The sequence below is a fragment of the Callorhinchus milii genome, unplaced genomic scaffold, assembly GCF_018977255.1.
Source record: "Callorhinchus milii isolate IMCB2004 unplaced genomic scaffold, IMCB_Cmil_1.0 Scaffold1, whole genome shotgun sequence".
NCBI classification, from domain to species: Eukaryota; Metazoa; Chordata; class Chondrichthyes; order Chimaeriformes; family Callorhinchidae; genus Callorhinchus; species Callorhinchus milii.
The window spans coordinates 64915670-64928274 of NW_024704742.1; the positions used below are offsets into that span (position 1 = coordinate 64915670).

General features: G+C 44.5%; 1 protein-coding gene across 2 annotated transcripts in view; it reads right to left on the reverse strand.

Moving 5' to 3' along the window:
- Positions 1–2710: 2710 nt before the first annotated feature.
- The window catches only part of sh3bp2 (SH3-domain binding protein 2), a 63888-nt gene continuing 53993 nt past the window's right edge, over positions 2711–12605 (reverse strand). For both annotated transcript variants that reach the window (XM_007905254.2, XM_007905253.2), the window contains exons 11-14: positions 6895–6950; positions 6061–6142; positions 5358–5417; positions 2711–3605 (exon numbers count right to left, since the gene is read on the reverse strand). In XM_007905254.2, coding sequence (XP_007903445.1) covers positions 3468–3605; positions 5358–5417; positions 6061–6142; positions 6895–6950 — 336 coding nt within the window. In that variant the 3' untranslated portion in view covers positions 2711–3467. The remainder of the gene's footprint in view (positions 3606–5357; positions 5418–6060; positions 6143–6894; positions 6951–12605) is intronic.

Consider the following 12605-nt stretch of genomic DNA (forward strand, 5'->3'; position numbering starts at 1 on the left):
GTGTGGGTAATTCCACTTTCCCAAGCAGAAGGGACAAACAGAACACCAAATTGCATTTATATAACCCCTTTCACATTGGGAGGTTGTCCCAAGACACTGAACAGTCAAAGGTTTGCACAGAGCTGGGGGTTGGAATCAAGATGGGGAGGGGGAATGCAAGATGGGTGGGGTTGTGAAGGTCTTGAGATGGCAATAGAAGAATAAATGAAAAGATTCCAAGATAGGGAGGTGCTAGGATGCGAAGGGATCTGTAGGTGAGGGAGCCAGTGAAGACAGGGAGCTAGTGGACCCCGGCAAGACTAGTGGATTGATGGGCATTCAGACTTTGTTGTGGGCGAGGAATGGGGTCAGCAGTTTTGAATGAGGTGGAGCTTGTATGGATCTGGGGGGACTGGTAAGGAGTGTGTCAGAGAAGTCAAAATAAACAAATAATTTAGTACAGACCAAAAACTCAATATACTGATATATAGATTTTTATTTATTTAAGTTTAGAAAAATATATTTATTGCACTCTGTCCTGTAGATCCTGGTTCACACACCTTTATGGCTTGGATTTCACAGTGGTCTACATTGCTACTCAATGCAAGAGCTCACATTAAAAAAATACACAAGTCGATACGACTTTTGCTGGTTAGAGGTAATAGTCTCGACACAACTAGACGTATGCATATACATACGGTGGTGTTCATCTAAATTTAGATAAACAAAAAATAATAATTTGTTCACTCAATCCATGACTTTTTGTGGGGCACTGCTGTGCGCAACTGGCTGTCTTGTTTCTTGGCTGTCAATTCACTTTACAGTATATTCTGTGAAGCACTTTGAGACGTCTCAAAGACGCGATGAGGCATTACATCAAATGCAAGGATCATTATTATTTGATAAAACGTACAAAATACTGCAAATCCTTTCTGCGGCTAAAACTAACTAAAATATTCCACTGACATTGTCTGACGCTTAATGCTCTTTAGATACAAAGCTAAAAGCTTTCTGCAATGTCTCAGTTTGTCAAGGTTTTCCCCACTGTTCAGCTGAGCCATGATGAAAGTTTACATATGCTCACAACAATCTACTACTACAACCTGAGCACCAGCAGAAAAATAGGTCCTGTATTGCTACCATTTAAAACCACTGGAAATTTGGATGATAAAATCACTGCCCAGAGGAAAATCCAAGCCTTTAAGTTTTACAAAAAGTTGAGAACGATCTAACAATATTCTCTTCTTCACTTTATATATACATATATAAAATTACATATAGATCTCACAGATTTCTTGTGTTCAAAATATCCTATGTACATTTTCTAAACAATTTGCAATATACATAAAATGTAAAATATTTATTTACATATAATCATAGTTGACAATGTAGTCATTCAACTTTAAGTTAGTAGTAATGTAGTTAAAAGATTTAACGCTGTTAAAGTCCCATGTTGTTGCATTGTATTCATAACCTGCTCAAAAAATAGTACTTAACCCATCATTCAACCTGTTCTAGGTTTGATGTAGGATGCTCTGAACTGACATTAAAACCAGGAGCATTAACCACAGATATAATGCTACTCTTACCAACGTTGTATCATTGCCTGGAGGTCATGTTGAGGGTTTCTGATTAACAATGCAGAGTCATACAAATATTAGTATATTAAATTAACTATCAAAACATTTTCTCAAAAAGTATAAATCTGTCAGTAAATTTATGGAATTGAACAACTTTAACGCTACTCAAAATGAGGATACATTTGCATTATTAATACTACAAGATTTGAGCCTTTCCCTCCTCCCAATTGTTCAACCGTTTGAGGGCCTTGAATATTTGTTTACCAAATATGATGATACTTTATTCTATTTAAAAACTATTCCATTGTTTAAATAATAACTCAAATTGTTTTAGCTCTCCACCACATTCTTTGAATACATTTTCTCCCTCTCTTTAGATTCTCTCACTTATTCAGAAGTACGGGAAGAGTTAGAGGGAAGAGGGTAGAAGAATCATTTTTATGACGAGGGGTTATTAAAACATGAAATGCTTTGCCAAATAATTTAAAAGGGAATTGGGATTATAGGGTATATACCTCATCTAGATAAGATAGCATAGCATAGGGTAGATGGCATGAATGGCCTCCTCCTGTGCTACAATTTATCTGGTTCCGTGAACTTCCAGGTCATGAATGTAGTGGTCAAGCTATTTCCAGTTGTTTGGTTCATGTGGGAATAGCTTGCCTGTCAACTTTCTGTATCTTCCTTGGAGAAAGAGGTTTGCTTTCACTTGGTGTCTCCCTCAGTCAGCATAGACACGACATGGAATTTGACACATCTGTGATTGTGGATGTAATCATACCCAACCCATAATTCAGGCCAGAACAGGAATGTCAATGTGCCAACATAATCCACTCATTTGTACTGTAAAAATACACTGGGTCAGAAATTAGCAGCAAACCAGATTCACAGTTGTTGTATGTAAAAATACAGTACTCCAAAAGTTAACACTTGCCATCCTGAAACGTTAAACCAAGATCCCGTCTGCCTTTGTAGTCAGGCTTCAGTCTTTCTGCCCCTGCTCTCTGGAATAGGGATTTACTGAATGTCTCATTACTACCTTTGTTACTGTGGTGTCAATGTCAATTTCTGCAGTTGGGAGTTAACAGGCCATATTTCGAAACACTGTATTGTGATTTCTTATATAATCTACAAGAAAAACAAGTGGTGTGACTAGTGGGTTGGGGGGTGGGGGGAGAAGGGGGTGGAGAATTCTTCAAATTGAAAGAGCTGTAATATCCCAGACCGCAGCGAGGCTACTCTCACACGAACAGTACTCTGAACTGCAGAACACACAGGTTACCCATGCATACATTCCACACCGGCAACACAAGGGCTAAAGCTTCTAATCTGTACCATTTTCACTTTTTTCTAGTTCTTGACACCTGGTAAGGGGTTTCTGCATGTGCCAGACACTCATTTGACCTAAGAAAAATTGTAGAGTTGAGTTTGATACCGTGGGTAAATTCTGTGGTGCACACCCATGCTTTGTGGAAAAACTTCTGTTTCTGTAAACTGAGACTAAAATGATTTGGTTAAGTATTTAGAATCTCATCTGAAAAAGTTAACACCAGATCCAGATCACGATGGGTGGAATAGTTCCATAGTTATTTCCATCATTATGCAAGAATAGGCAGGGTCAGTGTGAAGGGTGAGTTTGTTTAAGCAAAGGCTTACCTTAAGTGAGACACTATATTTTTCATAATTAACGTTTGACACAAGCTCACATTAGCTCTTGTTTTCTTGTCCTTTTCCAAGACAGTATTGTTTAAACTCTCTTCGAACTTCTGAAGATGTAGTTTTAAATATAAATATAGCACATTATATATATATATATATTTCAAGTCATCATATATTTTCATGTTGTCAGTGAACCATTTTCAGTTTGTTTGGCATTAAAAGCTTCCAGTCAATATTTTAAAGTTGGTATCATAGTAGGTTTTTATAGCCGTAAGGCTCACGGAGCCTTAGAGAAGTATGGGATGGTAGCAAATTGTGGTAGTAAAAATCAATCATGTTTGCGAGACTGGTGAACTTGGTGTCACTCTCAAGAAAGAACTTGGAGTCCTGTAACAAAAACAGAAAGAATGGGGTCTATTATAATAATATAATTAAAATCTTTGCATTTGATATAGTGTCTTATCACGTCATTGAGCCGTTTCAAAGCGCTTCACAGGATATACTGTAAAGTGGACCAACTGTATTTTGTGGGCGAAACACCCATAAACTACACAGCACAGCAATGTCCCACAAACAGGCATTGATTGAATAACCAAATTTATTTTTTGAGGGATTATTACCCCGGAAAGCGATCCGCCAATCAACTAACAACTGGGTTCCTACTTTCTGCTAGATAAACAGAGGCGTGTGGAGTAAGGAAACTTGCCTAACGTTTCGCCCTACCTGGGAATCAAAACGGGTCTTCTTGCTTGCGAGCACACTAACCATTACTCTACGGGACTCCATTTAATTATATTAATCCTTATATTATTATGCACATTGTGTAAAATATGTGTAAATGCCGCCATTTATTAAGCAGCTTTGCATAAACTAAATATAAATGTGGTTTCCAAGTGGTCAACATAACAGACACCATTAATTACAACAATAATGTCCTCCTACATCAGAAATCCAATCAATGCAAAAGACTTTGTATATTTATAAAAATACACAGGATCCAAAAAGAACTGGATTGACCCAAATTGGTCCACATATTCTTGAACACTACAACAACCTAAATTTTTATTGAGCCTTTCATGTTGGGAGGACATCCCAAAATGCTGGACAGTAAGTGGTCTGCACCCGAGCTGTGGGTTGGGATCAGGGAGGGGGTGAGGGCAAGGTGGGGTGGAGAAGGGAAGATGACCGAAAGCACGATCAAAAAGGTCTTGAGATGGGCCTTGAAGGAAACAAAGGAGCGGGTGAGGCGGAGAGGCTGCGGGATGGCGTTCCAGAGGGTTGGGACAGGCTCTACTCTTGGTGGTTGAAGGCTCAACCGCTGATAGTAGAGCAGGCAGGGCGGAGGATGTAGAGTAGCCAGTGCCTACAGAACATAGGGAACAGACAGGTTGGTGAATCTTTAATAGGTCACAGAGGTAGGGAAGAGCAAAACCATGGTGGGCTTTAAAGGTGAGGACAAAGATCTTGAACTCGATCCTCTGGGGGATGGAAAGTCAGTGAAGCAAGTAATGTGGATGATCGGCTCATGAAGCTTACTGTGGGAGAGGATATGAGCTGCAGAGTTCTGAATAATCTACAGCTTGTGGAGGAAAGAATTGGGAAGTCTGGCGAGCAGGGAGTTAGTGTAGTCAAGCCTGGATGTAATAAAAGTGTGGATGAGGGTTTCAGCAGCCTGAAGAGACCGAGAGTGTCAGAAGCAGGCAATGTTCTGGAGATGGGGAAGGCAGAGCGAGACATGGCACGGATGTGGGGTAGAAAGGACAGTTGAGGGTCAAACATGACGTCAAGTTTCCGGAGTGGCTTAGCATGGTGGAGTGTGCAACCATGGATGGTGATGCTATCAGTGCCTGAAATGTGGAGGCGCTGACTGAAGCCAATCAGGAGAGCCTCAGTCTTGTTGACATTCAACTGTAGAAAGTTAGCTCTCATCCAGGACTTGATGTCTGACAGACATTCTGTCAGGACAGCAGTGGTCCTGGAGTCGAGGGTGGAGGCAGCGATAGAGTTGGGGTCTCTAGACACTATTTATCCCCTTTATATTATTCCCCTGCCCTCATACTTTGGTATTAGTAGCAAGTTTTATAATGTTAAAAGAAAGTACATTTAAGTTTAAAAAAAGCTTTATGAAATTTTACTCACCGTTGCAAAAATTCTATAATTTCTCACTTTTTTCTCTGACTCGTCCCATACAACTAAAACCTTGAGGAAAAGAAAAATAACACAATTATTTTTAATTACTTCCTGCACACTGTAGATATTAGACTAATAATCCTTGCACATGACATAGCGCATTATCACTTTGTTGAGACATCTCAAAGCGCTTCACAGAATATACTTACAGTGTATTGACTGTATATTTTGTGGGCGAAATGGGGCAACCAGTTGCATACAGCAGTCATGGATTAAGTGACCAAATTATTTATTTATGAAGGGATTATTACCCCCAGAAAGCCATCTGGCAATTGACTTAACAACCGGGTTCCTACTTATAATAATCCTTGCATTTGATATAGCGCTTTTCACGTCCTCTAGACATCTCAAAACGCTTCACAGAATGTAAAGTGAATTGACTGTACATTTGTGGACGAAATGCGGCAGCCAATTGTGCACAGCAGTGTCCCACAAACAGTTGTGGGTTTGAAGTGACCAAATTATTATTGTTTTATTTTCTTGAGGGATTATTATTAGGCGTGTGGAGTAAGGAAACTTCCCTAAGGCTTTGCCCTGCCCGGGAATCAAACCAGGATCCTCTCGCTAGCGAGGCGAGTGCTCTAACCAATAAGCTACAGGACTTCCAAATAGTGTTGAAGGAAATGATGAAAACTAGTACAAACAGTCATACCTGACCAGTCCTTGAAGAGGAATTCCGTATGCCGTATAATCCATTCAATGGTTTATGAGCAGGACTCCCAGACTTGAATAACCTTTAATAGACAGGTGAACAATTTTATCGCATTTTATCAGTTCAAGGGTTTGTTAAAAATAAACTCAACTTTATTTTGAAAATAAAAACTGGCAAATCCAACATAGTTTCACATTCGGAATTAGCTGATCTTAGCTAGAGCGGTGGTAGCATTCTAGGCTTGTGTGTGGGTTGTGGTGTGTGCGCATGTGTCTTACGTGTGTCTGTGGGGTGTGTGGAATGTGTGTGCTGACCTAATTCCCGAAAGAATTAGGCATTATATAAATGCAACTTGTAGTTGTCACTTTTTCCTGTTTTCTTCAAATGAAAATCAGAGTACAGATGGTATCCTGTTAATTGGTAGTTCAATTGTGCGATCCATAAATTGACTGTGTGGCTCAGCCAGTTTCTTGGACACAACCATTGAAACAGATATCAGGGGAAGGGTTCCCTCCAGAACACCCAGGCAATTGGTGTGCTACTTACCACATGTTGCTATATTGATTACCAGTGACAATTAGTACATAGGTCCAAGAGAACCCAAATGCCATGTTAGCTTTCCAGCTTCACAACAATATATTAGTCTTCTGACGTGGAAGTCAGTCATACAATCAGACATTTATTCGACCCATCGAGTCTGCACTGGCTCTCAGAGCAAGCTGTCCATTCAATCCCATTGCTCTGCTTTATGCCCATACACCTTCAAACATCTATCCTTCAAATACTGCAGATTGTATTTACATAAAATTGACCATCGCTGCCCTGAATAATTACCTTTCGACATCACTGGATTCAGTTGTGTTGATAAATACCGAGGAAGGCAGTTGCACCTACAACAGAAGCACAGAATATAAAGTCAGCTCACGTCAGTTCCCTCTTTTTTTGCAGCCTCCTTCAATCCTCTGGTGGCTCATAGCATCTGGAGTAGGATATTTGACCTATTGAGCCTTATCCGTTAGCAGGACGATAGATGGAGCCAAGTCTACAGAATATCAGCCTGGTGCAGTGTTAGCGCTCTCGCCTTTTGAGTCAGAAGGTTGTGGGTTCAAGCCCTACGTGGGGTCCCAGGATCCGTTACTGTAAAGCGCTCTGAGAAACCGTCCGGCATGAAGGGTGCTATATAAATCCAAGTTGTTGTTGTTGTTGTTGACTTGGAATCGCTTAGTCTAAGCTGACACTTCAACGTAGTGCTGGGGGAATGTTGCATTGTTGGATGGCAAGAATGGTGCCATCCTTAAGCTGAGATGTTAAACAATTGTCCTGTCTCCCTGTACAAATGGATATTAAAGATCCTATGGCACTAATAATAATAATAATAATCCTTGCATTTGATATAGCGCTTTTCACGTCGGGAGGACGTCCCAAAGCGCTTCACAGAAGACACTGTAAAGTGAATTGACTGTATATTTGTGGGCGAACGCGGCAGCCAATTGCGCACAGCAATGTCCCACAAACAGTCGTAGATTGAAAATGACCAATTTATTATTGTTTTTGATTTTGGAGGGATTATTATTAGGCTCTGTGTGGAGTAAGGAAACTTGCCCAAGGTTCAATAAAGGGAGTTTCTCTCAGTGTCCTGGTCAACAATCCCCAAAATAAAATTGGTCACTCACTTCAAGCTTGTTTGTGGGACACTGCTGTGCACAATTGGCTCCCGTGTTTCACCCACAAAATACACAGTCAATCCACTTCACAGTATATCATTCAATTGCTTTGAGACGTGATAAGGCGGTATATCAAACGCAAGTATTATTATTATCTGTGGCCAGGCAGCTGCTTTGGAACCAGGTCTGTACTCCTACAATCTCTGAGGGTGCTCCTATCTTATCACTGCTGCTACAGAGCTAAATCTCAAGCATTCCTAATTACTAGTTATTCACATGATCAGATACATTGCTTCTGTTATTGCTTTTCTCCCCTTCACCCTGCTCCACAAATCCATTTTCACCTGGTTCCTCTAGCTCCCAGTCTGGCCTTAAAATCCTTTCGCAATCTTGCCCTTTCCTGCCTTCTCCATAACAGTAGATAATCAAAGTTACACTCGATCGATTTATTGATAAACAAAGGTGAACACTGCTCTGTATACATGATACACATCAACAGTTCTCTTCCTTTCTCTTGTCTATCCTTGGGCCACCTCCCCTGCCTTGCAACTAGCTGATAGTTCCACTAGAGGTCATTGTAGGCCAAGCTCCTTCACATCACATTCATCTGCAAAATGATCACGTTTAAGAATTAATGTTTTACCACGAATAGCTCTTGAATGAATCAATAACATTTCAAATATTTGAAGGAAAAAAAGAGAGCAGAGGAATGGGATTAGGCTTCCGTGGGGGAGGTGGCACGATCGCAGACATGACAGGGTAAAATGGCCCAATTCTGTGCAGTCAACATTGTTCGATTCTATTCTATTGTTACGTACCCCGTCTCTATCAAGCTTCAATATTACATTTACCAACATTAATAATAATAATAATCCTGACATTTGATACCACGCCTTATCGTACTGTTGAGACGTCTCAAAGCGCTTCACAGGATATACTGTAAAGTGTAGTGACTGTATATTTTGTGGGTGAAACACAGCAGCCGATTGCACACAGCAGTGTCCCACAAACAGTGGTGGGTTGAGTGATCAATTAGTCATGGAATGATGTGATTAATTTATTATTATTATTTTAAAAAATGTCGGCGGACTGGAGGCTGGGATGGTGAGGAGGTCAAACATGATGGCAAAAACAGGGGGAAAAACGTGTGTTTTGCAATCCTGGCGAGTGGGCTCAATCGGAGTCCCATTGGAGCTGCGCGGGGGAGGGCAGGAGTTCGTGGACTGGACCGGGGACCGAGGCGTCTTCACACGAGCGGGGCCTAACCCGCCGCCTGGAGCGAGGTCTCAACTCGATGCCTGGAGCGGGCCACTGGCAGACCCGCGAAGCCGAGCTGGGCTGGAGTCCAGCCCTGGGGGTGGAGTCCAATTCCCCAAACAGCTTCAAGATCCAACGTGGGGACCGAGGCCCCGCCCACCTGAACGCGCAGAACCAACGTGAGATTCACCATCGCGGCCTCGGCAATGGCGGCCATCGCTGACGCTCCTGGTCAACAGCCAACCGGAGACCACCTGCCGCGTGACGTCACATCCGCCCGCCACCTTTGAATCTCTGAGCCTGGACTCACTGGGACTGTAACATTGCTCCCCCCTCTCTCCATGATGATCTACCCCAGAGGGCTAATCATTCCTCTCTGACCCCTCCCCTCTCCCCATGATGATCCACCCCAGAGGGTTAACCATGCCTCTCTGACCCCTCCACCACCGCCATTCGCTCTTAATCTTGGAGTGTGCATTTTGGCTGCTGCCACCGAACCGAGCTGCTTCCCCATAATGCTCCCACCCCTGTCCTCTACCCTCTACTACTTCCACTCGGTCTCCTCTCCCACCGCCCTCCCCGACTCCTATCCCCGCTCGATCGTCCCACAGCCTCCCTCTGCTCCAGTTTGTGAATCCTCAGTCGGGCCCACCATGGCAGACCTGTTGGCTGTTCAACAGTAGCCACTCTGACTGCCCTGTCACCCATTCTCGCCACAAGGCCCATTGGTCCCTGACCATGGGTGCCAACCTCTCCTTCCATATCCACATCCCCACCCTCCCTATCAGTCCACCCCATCCCCACCCTCGCCCCCCACATTCCACCACCAACTGTCCCCTTTGCATCCACCTACAAAACGTCTGTTCCCTCTCCAACAATACACTCACCATCCAAGATCTCATTATCGATGAAAACATTGATATTCTCTCCCTCATTGAAACCTGGGTCACCCCAGGCGACACCTTAATAATATTAATAATCCTTGCATTTGATATGGCTCTTTTCACGTCTTCTAGACGTCTCAAAGCACTTCACAGAATAGACTGTAAAGTGAATTGACTGTATATTTGTGGGCGAAATACCGCAGCCAATTGCGCACAACAGTGTTCCACAAACAGTTGTGGATTGAAATTACCAATTTATTATTGTTTTTTGTTTCAGGGATTATTATCACTGCCCCGGATAGAGGCAACACCACCCGGCTACACCTTCCATCATGCCCTATGACCTAACGCTGTGGTGGTGGGGTGGCTCTCATCTCCCGGTCCCCACTCAGCCTATCCCCCTTACTCCTCTGGAGACTTCCCCTCCTTCAAGCACCTTATCCTTTATTACCTCGCCAACCTTTCCCTCAAAATTCTCCTTATCTAACACCCCCCAGGCCTTCCCCACCTTCAACCCCGACATCTCCACCCTCCTATCTTCCTTCTCCCTCTGCTCCGAATGCATCCTCATCTCTGCGACTTCAACCTTCACTTCACCCCATCCTGCTCTGTCTCTGATGACTTCTCCTCCCTTATCTCATCCCTCAACCTCTCCCTCCACATCCACTCTGCCACCCAGGTCTGCGGTCACCTCCTCGATCTGTTGATCACTCGGGGCCTCACCATCTCGGACCTCACCATCATCAACAAAGCGATCTCAGACCATCACTTCATCTCCCTTAACTCCTCAATCCCTCTCCCCCACCACCATCCAACTCGCCTCCATCTCCTACCGCCCCTGGAAAAAAATCTCCCCCCTCCCCCCACTCCCACTCAGCTGCCTTGGAGTCATCTGAACTCCTGCCCCTGTGGGATTCCACCTGCAATGACCTATCCTCCTCGGTCACTCTTCTCCACAGCTCCCTCTCCTCCACTCTCGATTCCCTTGCTCCCCTCTCTTCCCGAACCGTCTCCTATTCACAAAAGTCACCATGGTACACCAGCCACCTCCGCTCCCTTAAAGCACAGATGCGTGCTGCTGAGCGCACCTGGCTTCACTCAAACTTAACGGTCCATCGGCAGATCTGGCTGGATCCTATCAAGTCTTACCGCTCATTCCCTCGCCTCCGCTAAATCGTTGTTCTACTCCAAGACAATCTTGGACAACTCCAGGCTGCTCTTCTCCATCACCAACCGGCTCCTCGCCCACCCTCTCACACCTCGCCCATCCTCACCTCAAATGACAAATGCGAGGAATGCTGCCCTTCCTTGAATCCAAAGTAGAGGGGATCTGCTCAGCTGCCTGTCATTCCGTCTGCTACACCCTCCCCATCTCCCCCTCCCACTCCAGCCCCGATCTATCCCTCTCTCCACACCTTTGAATCTGTCTTCTACTCCTCTCTCACCACACTATAACCAGCATGAAGCCAACCACCTGGCCCTCGACCACATCCCTACCCCTCTCCTTACCTCCCAGCTTCACCTCCTTGCTCCTCTACTCACAGACATCGTAAACCTTTCCCTGTCCACTGGTACTGTTCCCGCCCCATTAAAAAGAGCTGTCATCACTCCTATCCTTAAAAAACCCTCCCTGGATCCATCTCTACTCTCTATCCCCATCTCCAACCTCTCCAAGTCCTGGAAAGAGTTGTTGCTTCCCAGCTTTGCTCCTTCCTCTCCCACCACGCCCTTCACGAAACCCTCCAATCAGGATTCCATGCCGCCCACAGCATAGAAACAGCCCTGGTCAAAGTGACAAATGACATTCTGTCAATCTGCGATCAGAGCTCTCTCTGCCTCCTCGTCCTCCTTGATCTCTCTTCTGCCTTCGACACCGTCGACCACTCTATCCACTGCCTCTCCTCTCACCTCAACCTTCACAGTTCTGTCCTTGACTGGTTCAGATTGTACCTCTCACACCACCTCCACTTCATCTCCACAAAAGATTTCTCATCTAGCCCTCACCATCTTGTGCGGCGTTCCTCAGGGCTCTATCCTTGGTCCCCTCCTCTTCGATATCTACATGTTCCCTCTTGGTGATATCATCCACAGACATGGGGTCAACTTCCACATGTATGCGGATGACACCCAACTCTACCTCTCTGCCTCCACCCTGGACTCCAGGACCACTGCTGTCCTGACAGAATGTCTGTCAGACATCACGTCCTGGATGAGAGCTAACTTTTTTCAGTTTGAATGTCAATAAGACCGAGGCTCTCCTGATTGATTCCCGTTAGTGCCTCCACACCTCAGGCGCTGACAGCATCACCATCCATGGTTGCACACTTCCACCTTGCTAAGCCAGTCCGTAACCTTGGGGTCTTGTTTGACCCTCAACTATCCTTTCTACTCCACATCCGTACCATGACCCGCTCTGCCTTCCCCCACCTCCACAACATCACCCGGCTCTGCCACTGTCTCACTCTGCAGGCTGCCAAAACTCTCATACACACTTTCATTACATCAAAATTTGACTATGCAAACTCCCTGCTTGTCGGCCTTCCCAACTCCTTCCTCCATAGGCTCCAGATCATCCGGAACTTTGCAGCCTGTGTCCTCTCCCGCACCACGCTCTGTGCCCCTATTACCCCCATCTTTCACTGGCTTCCCATCACACAGAAGATACAGTTCAAGATCCTGATCCTCATCTTCAAAGCCCTCCATGGTCTTGCTTCCCCTACCTCTGTGACCTCCTAACCCC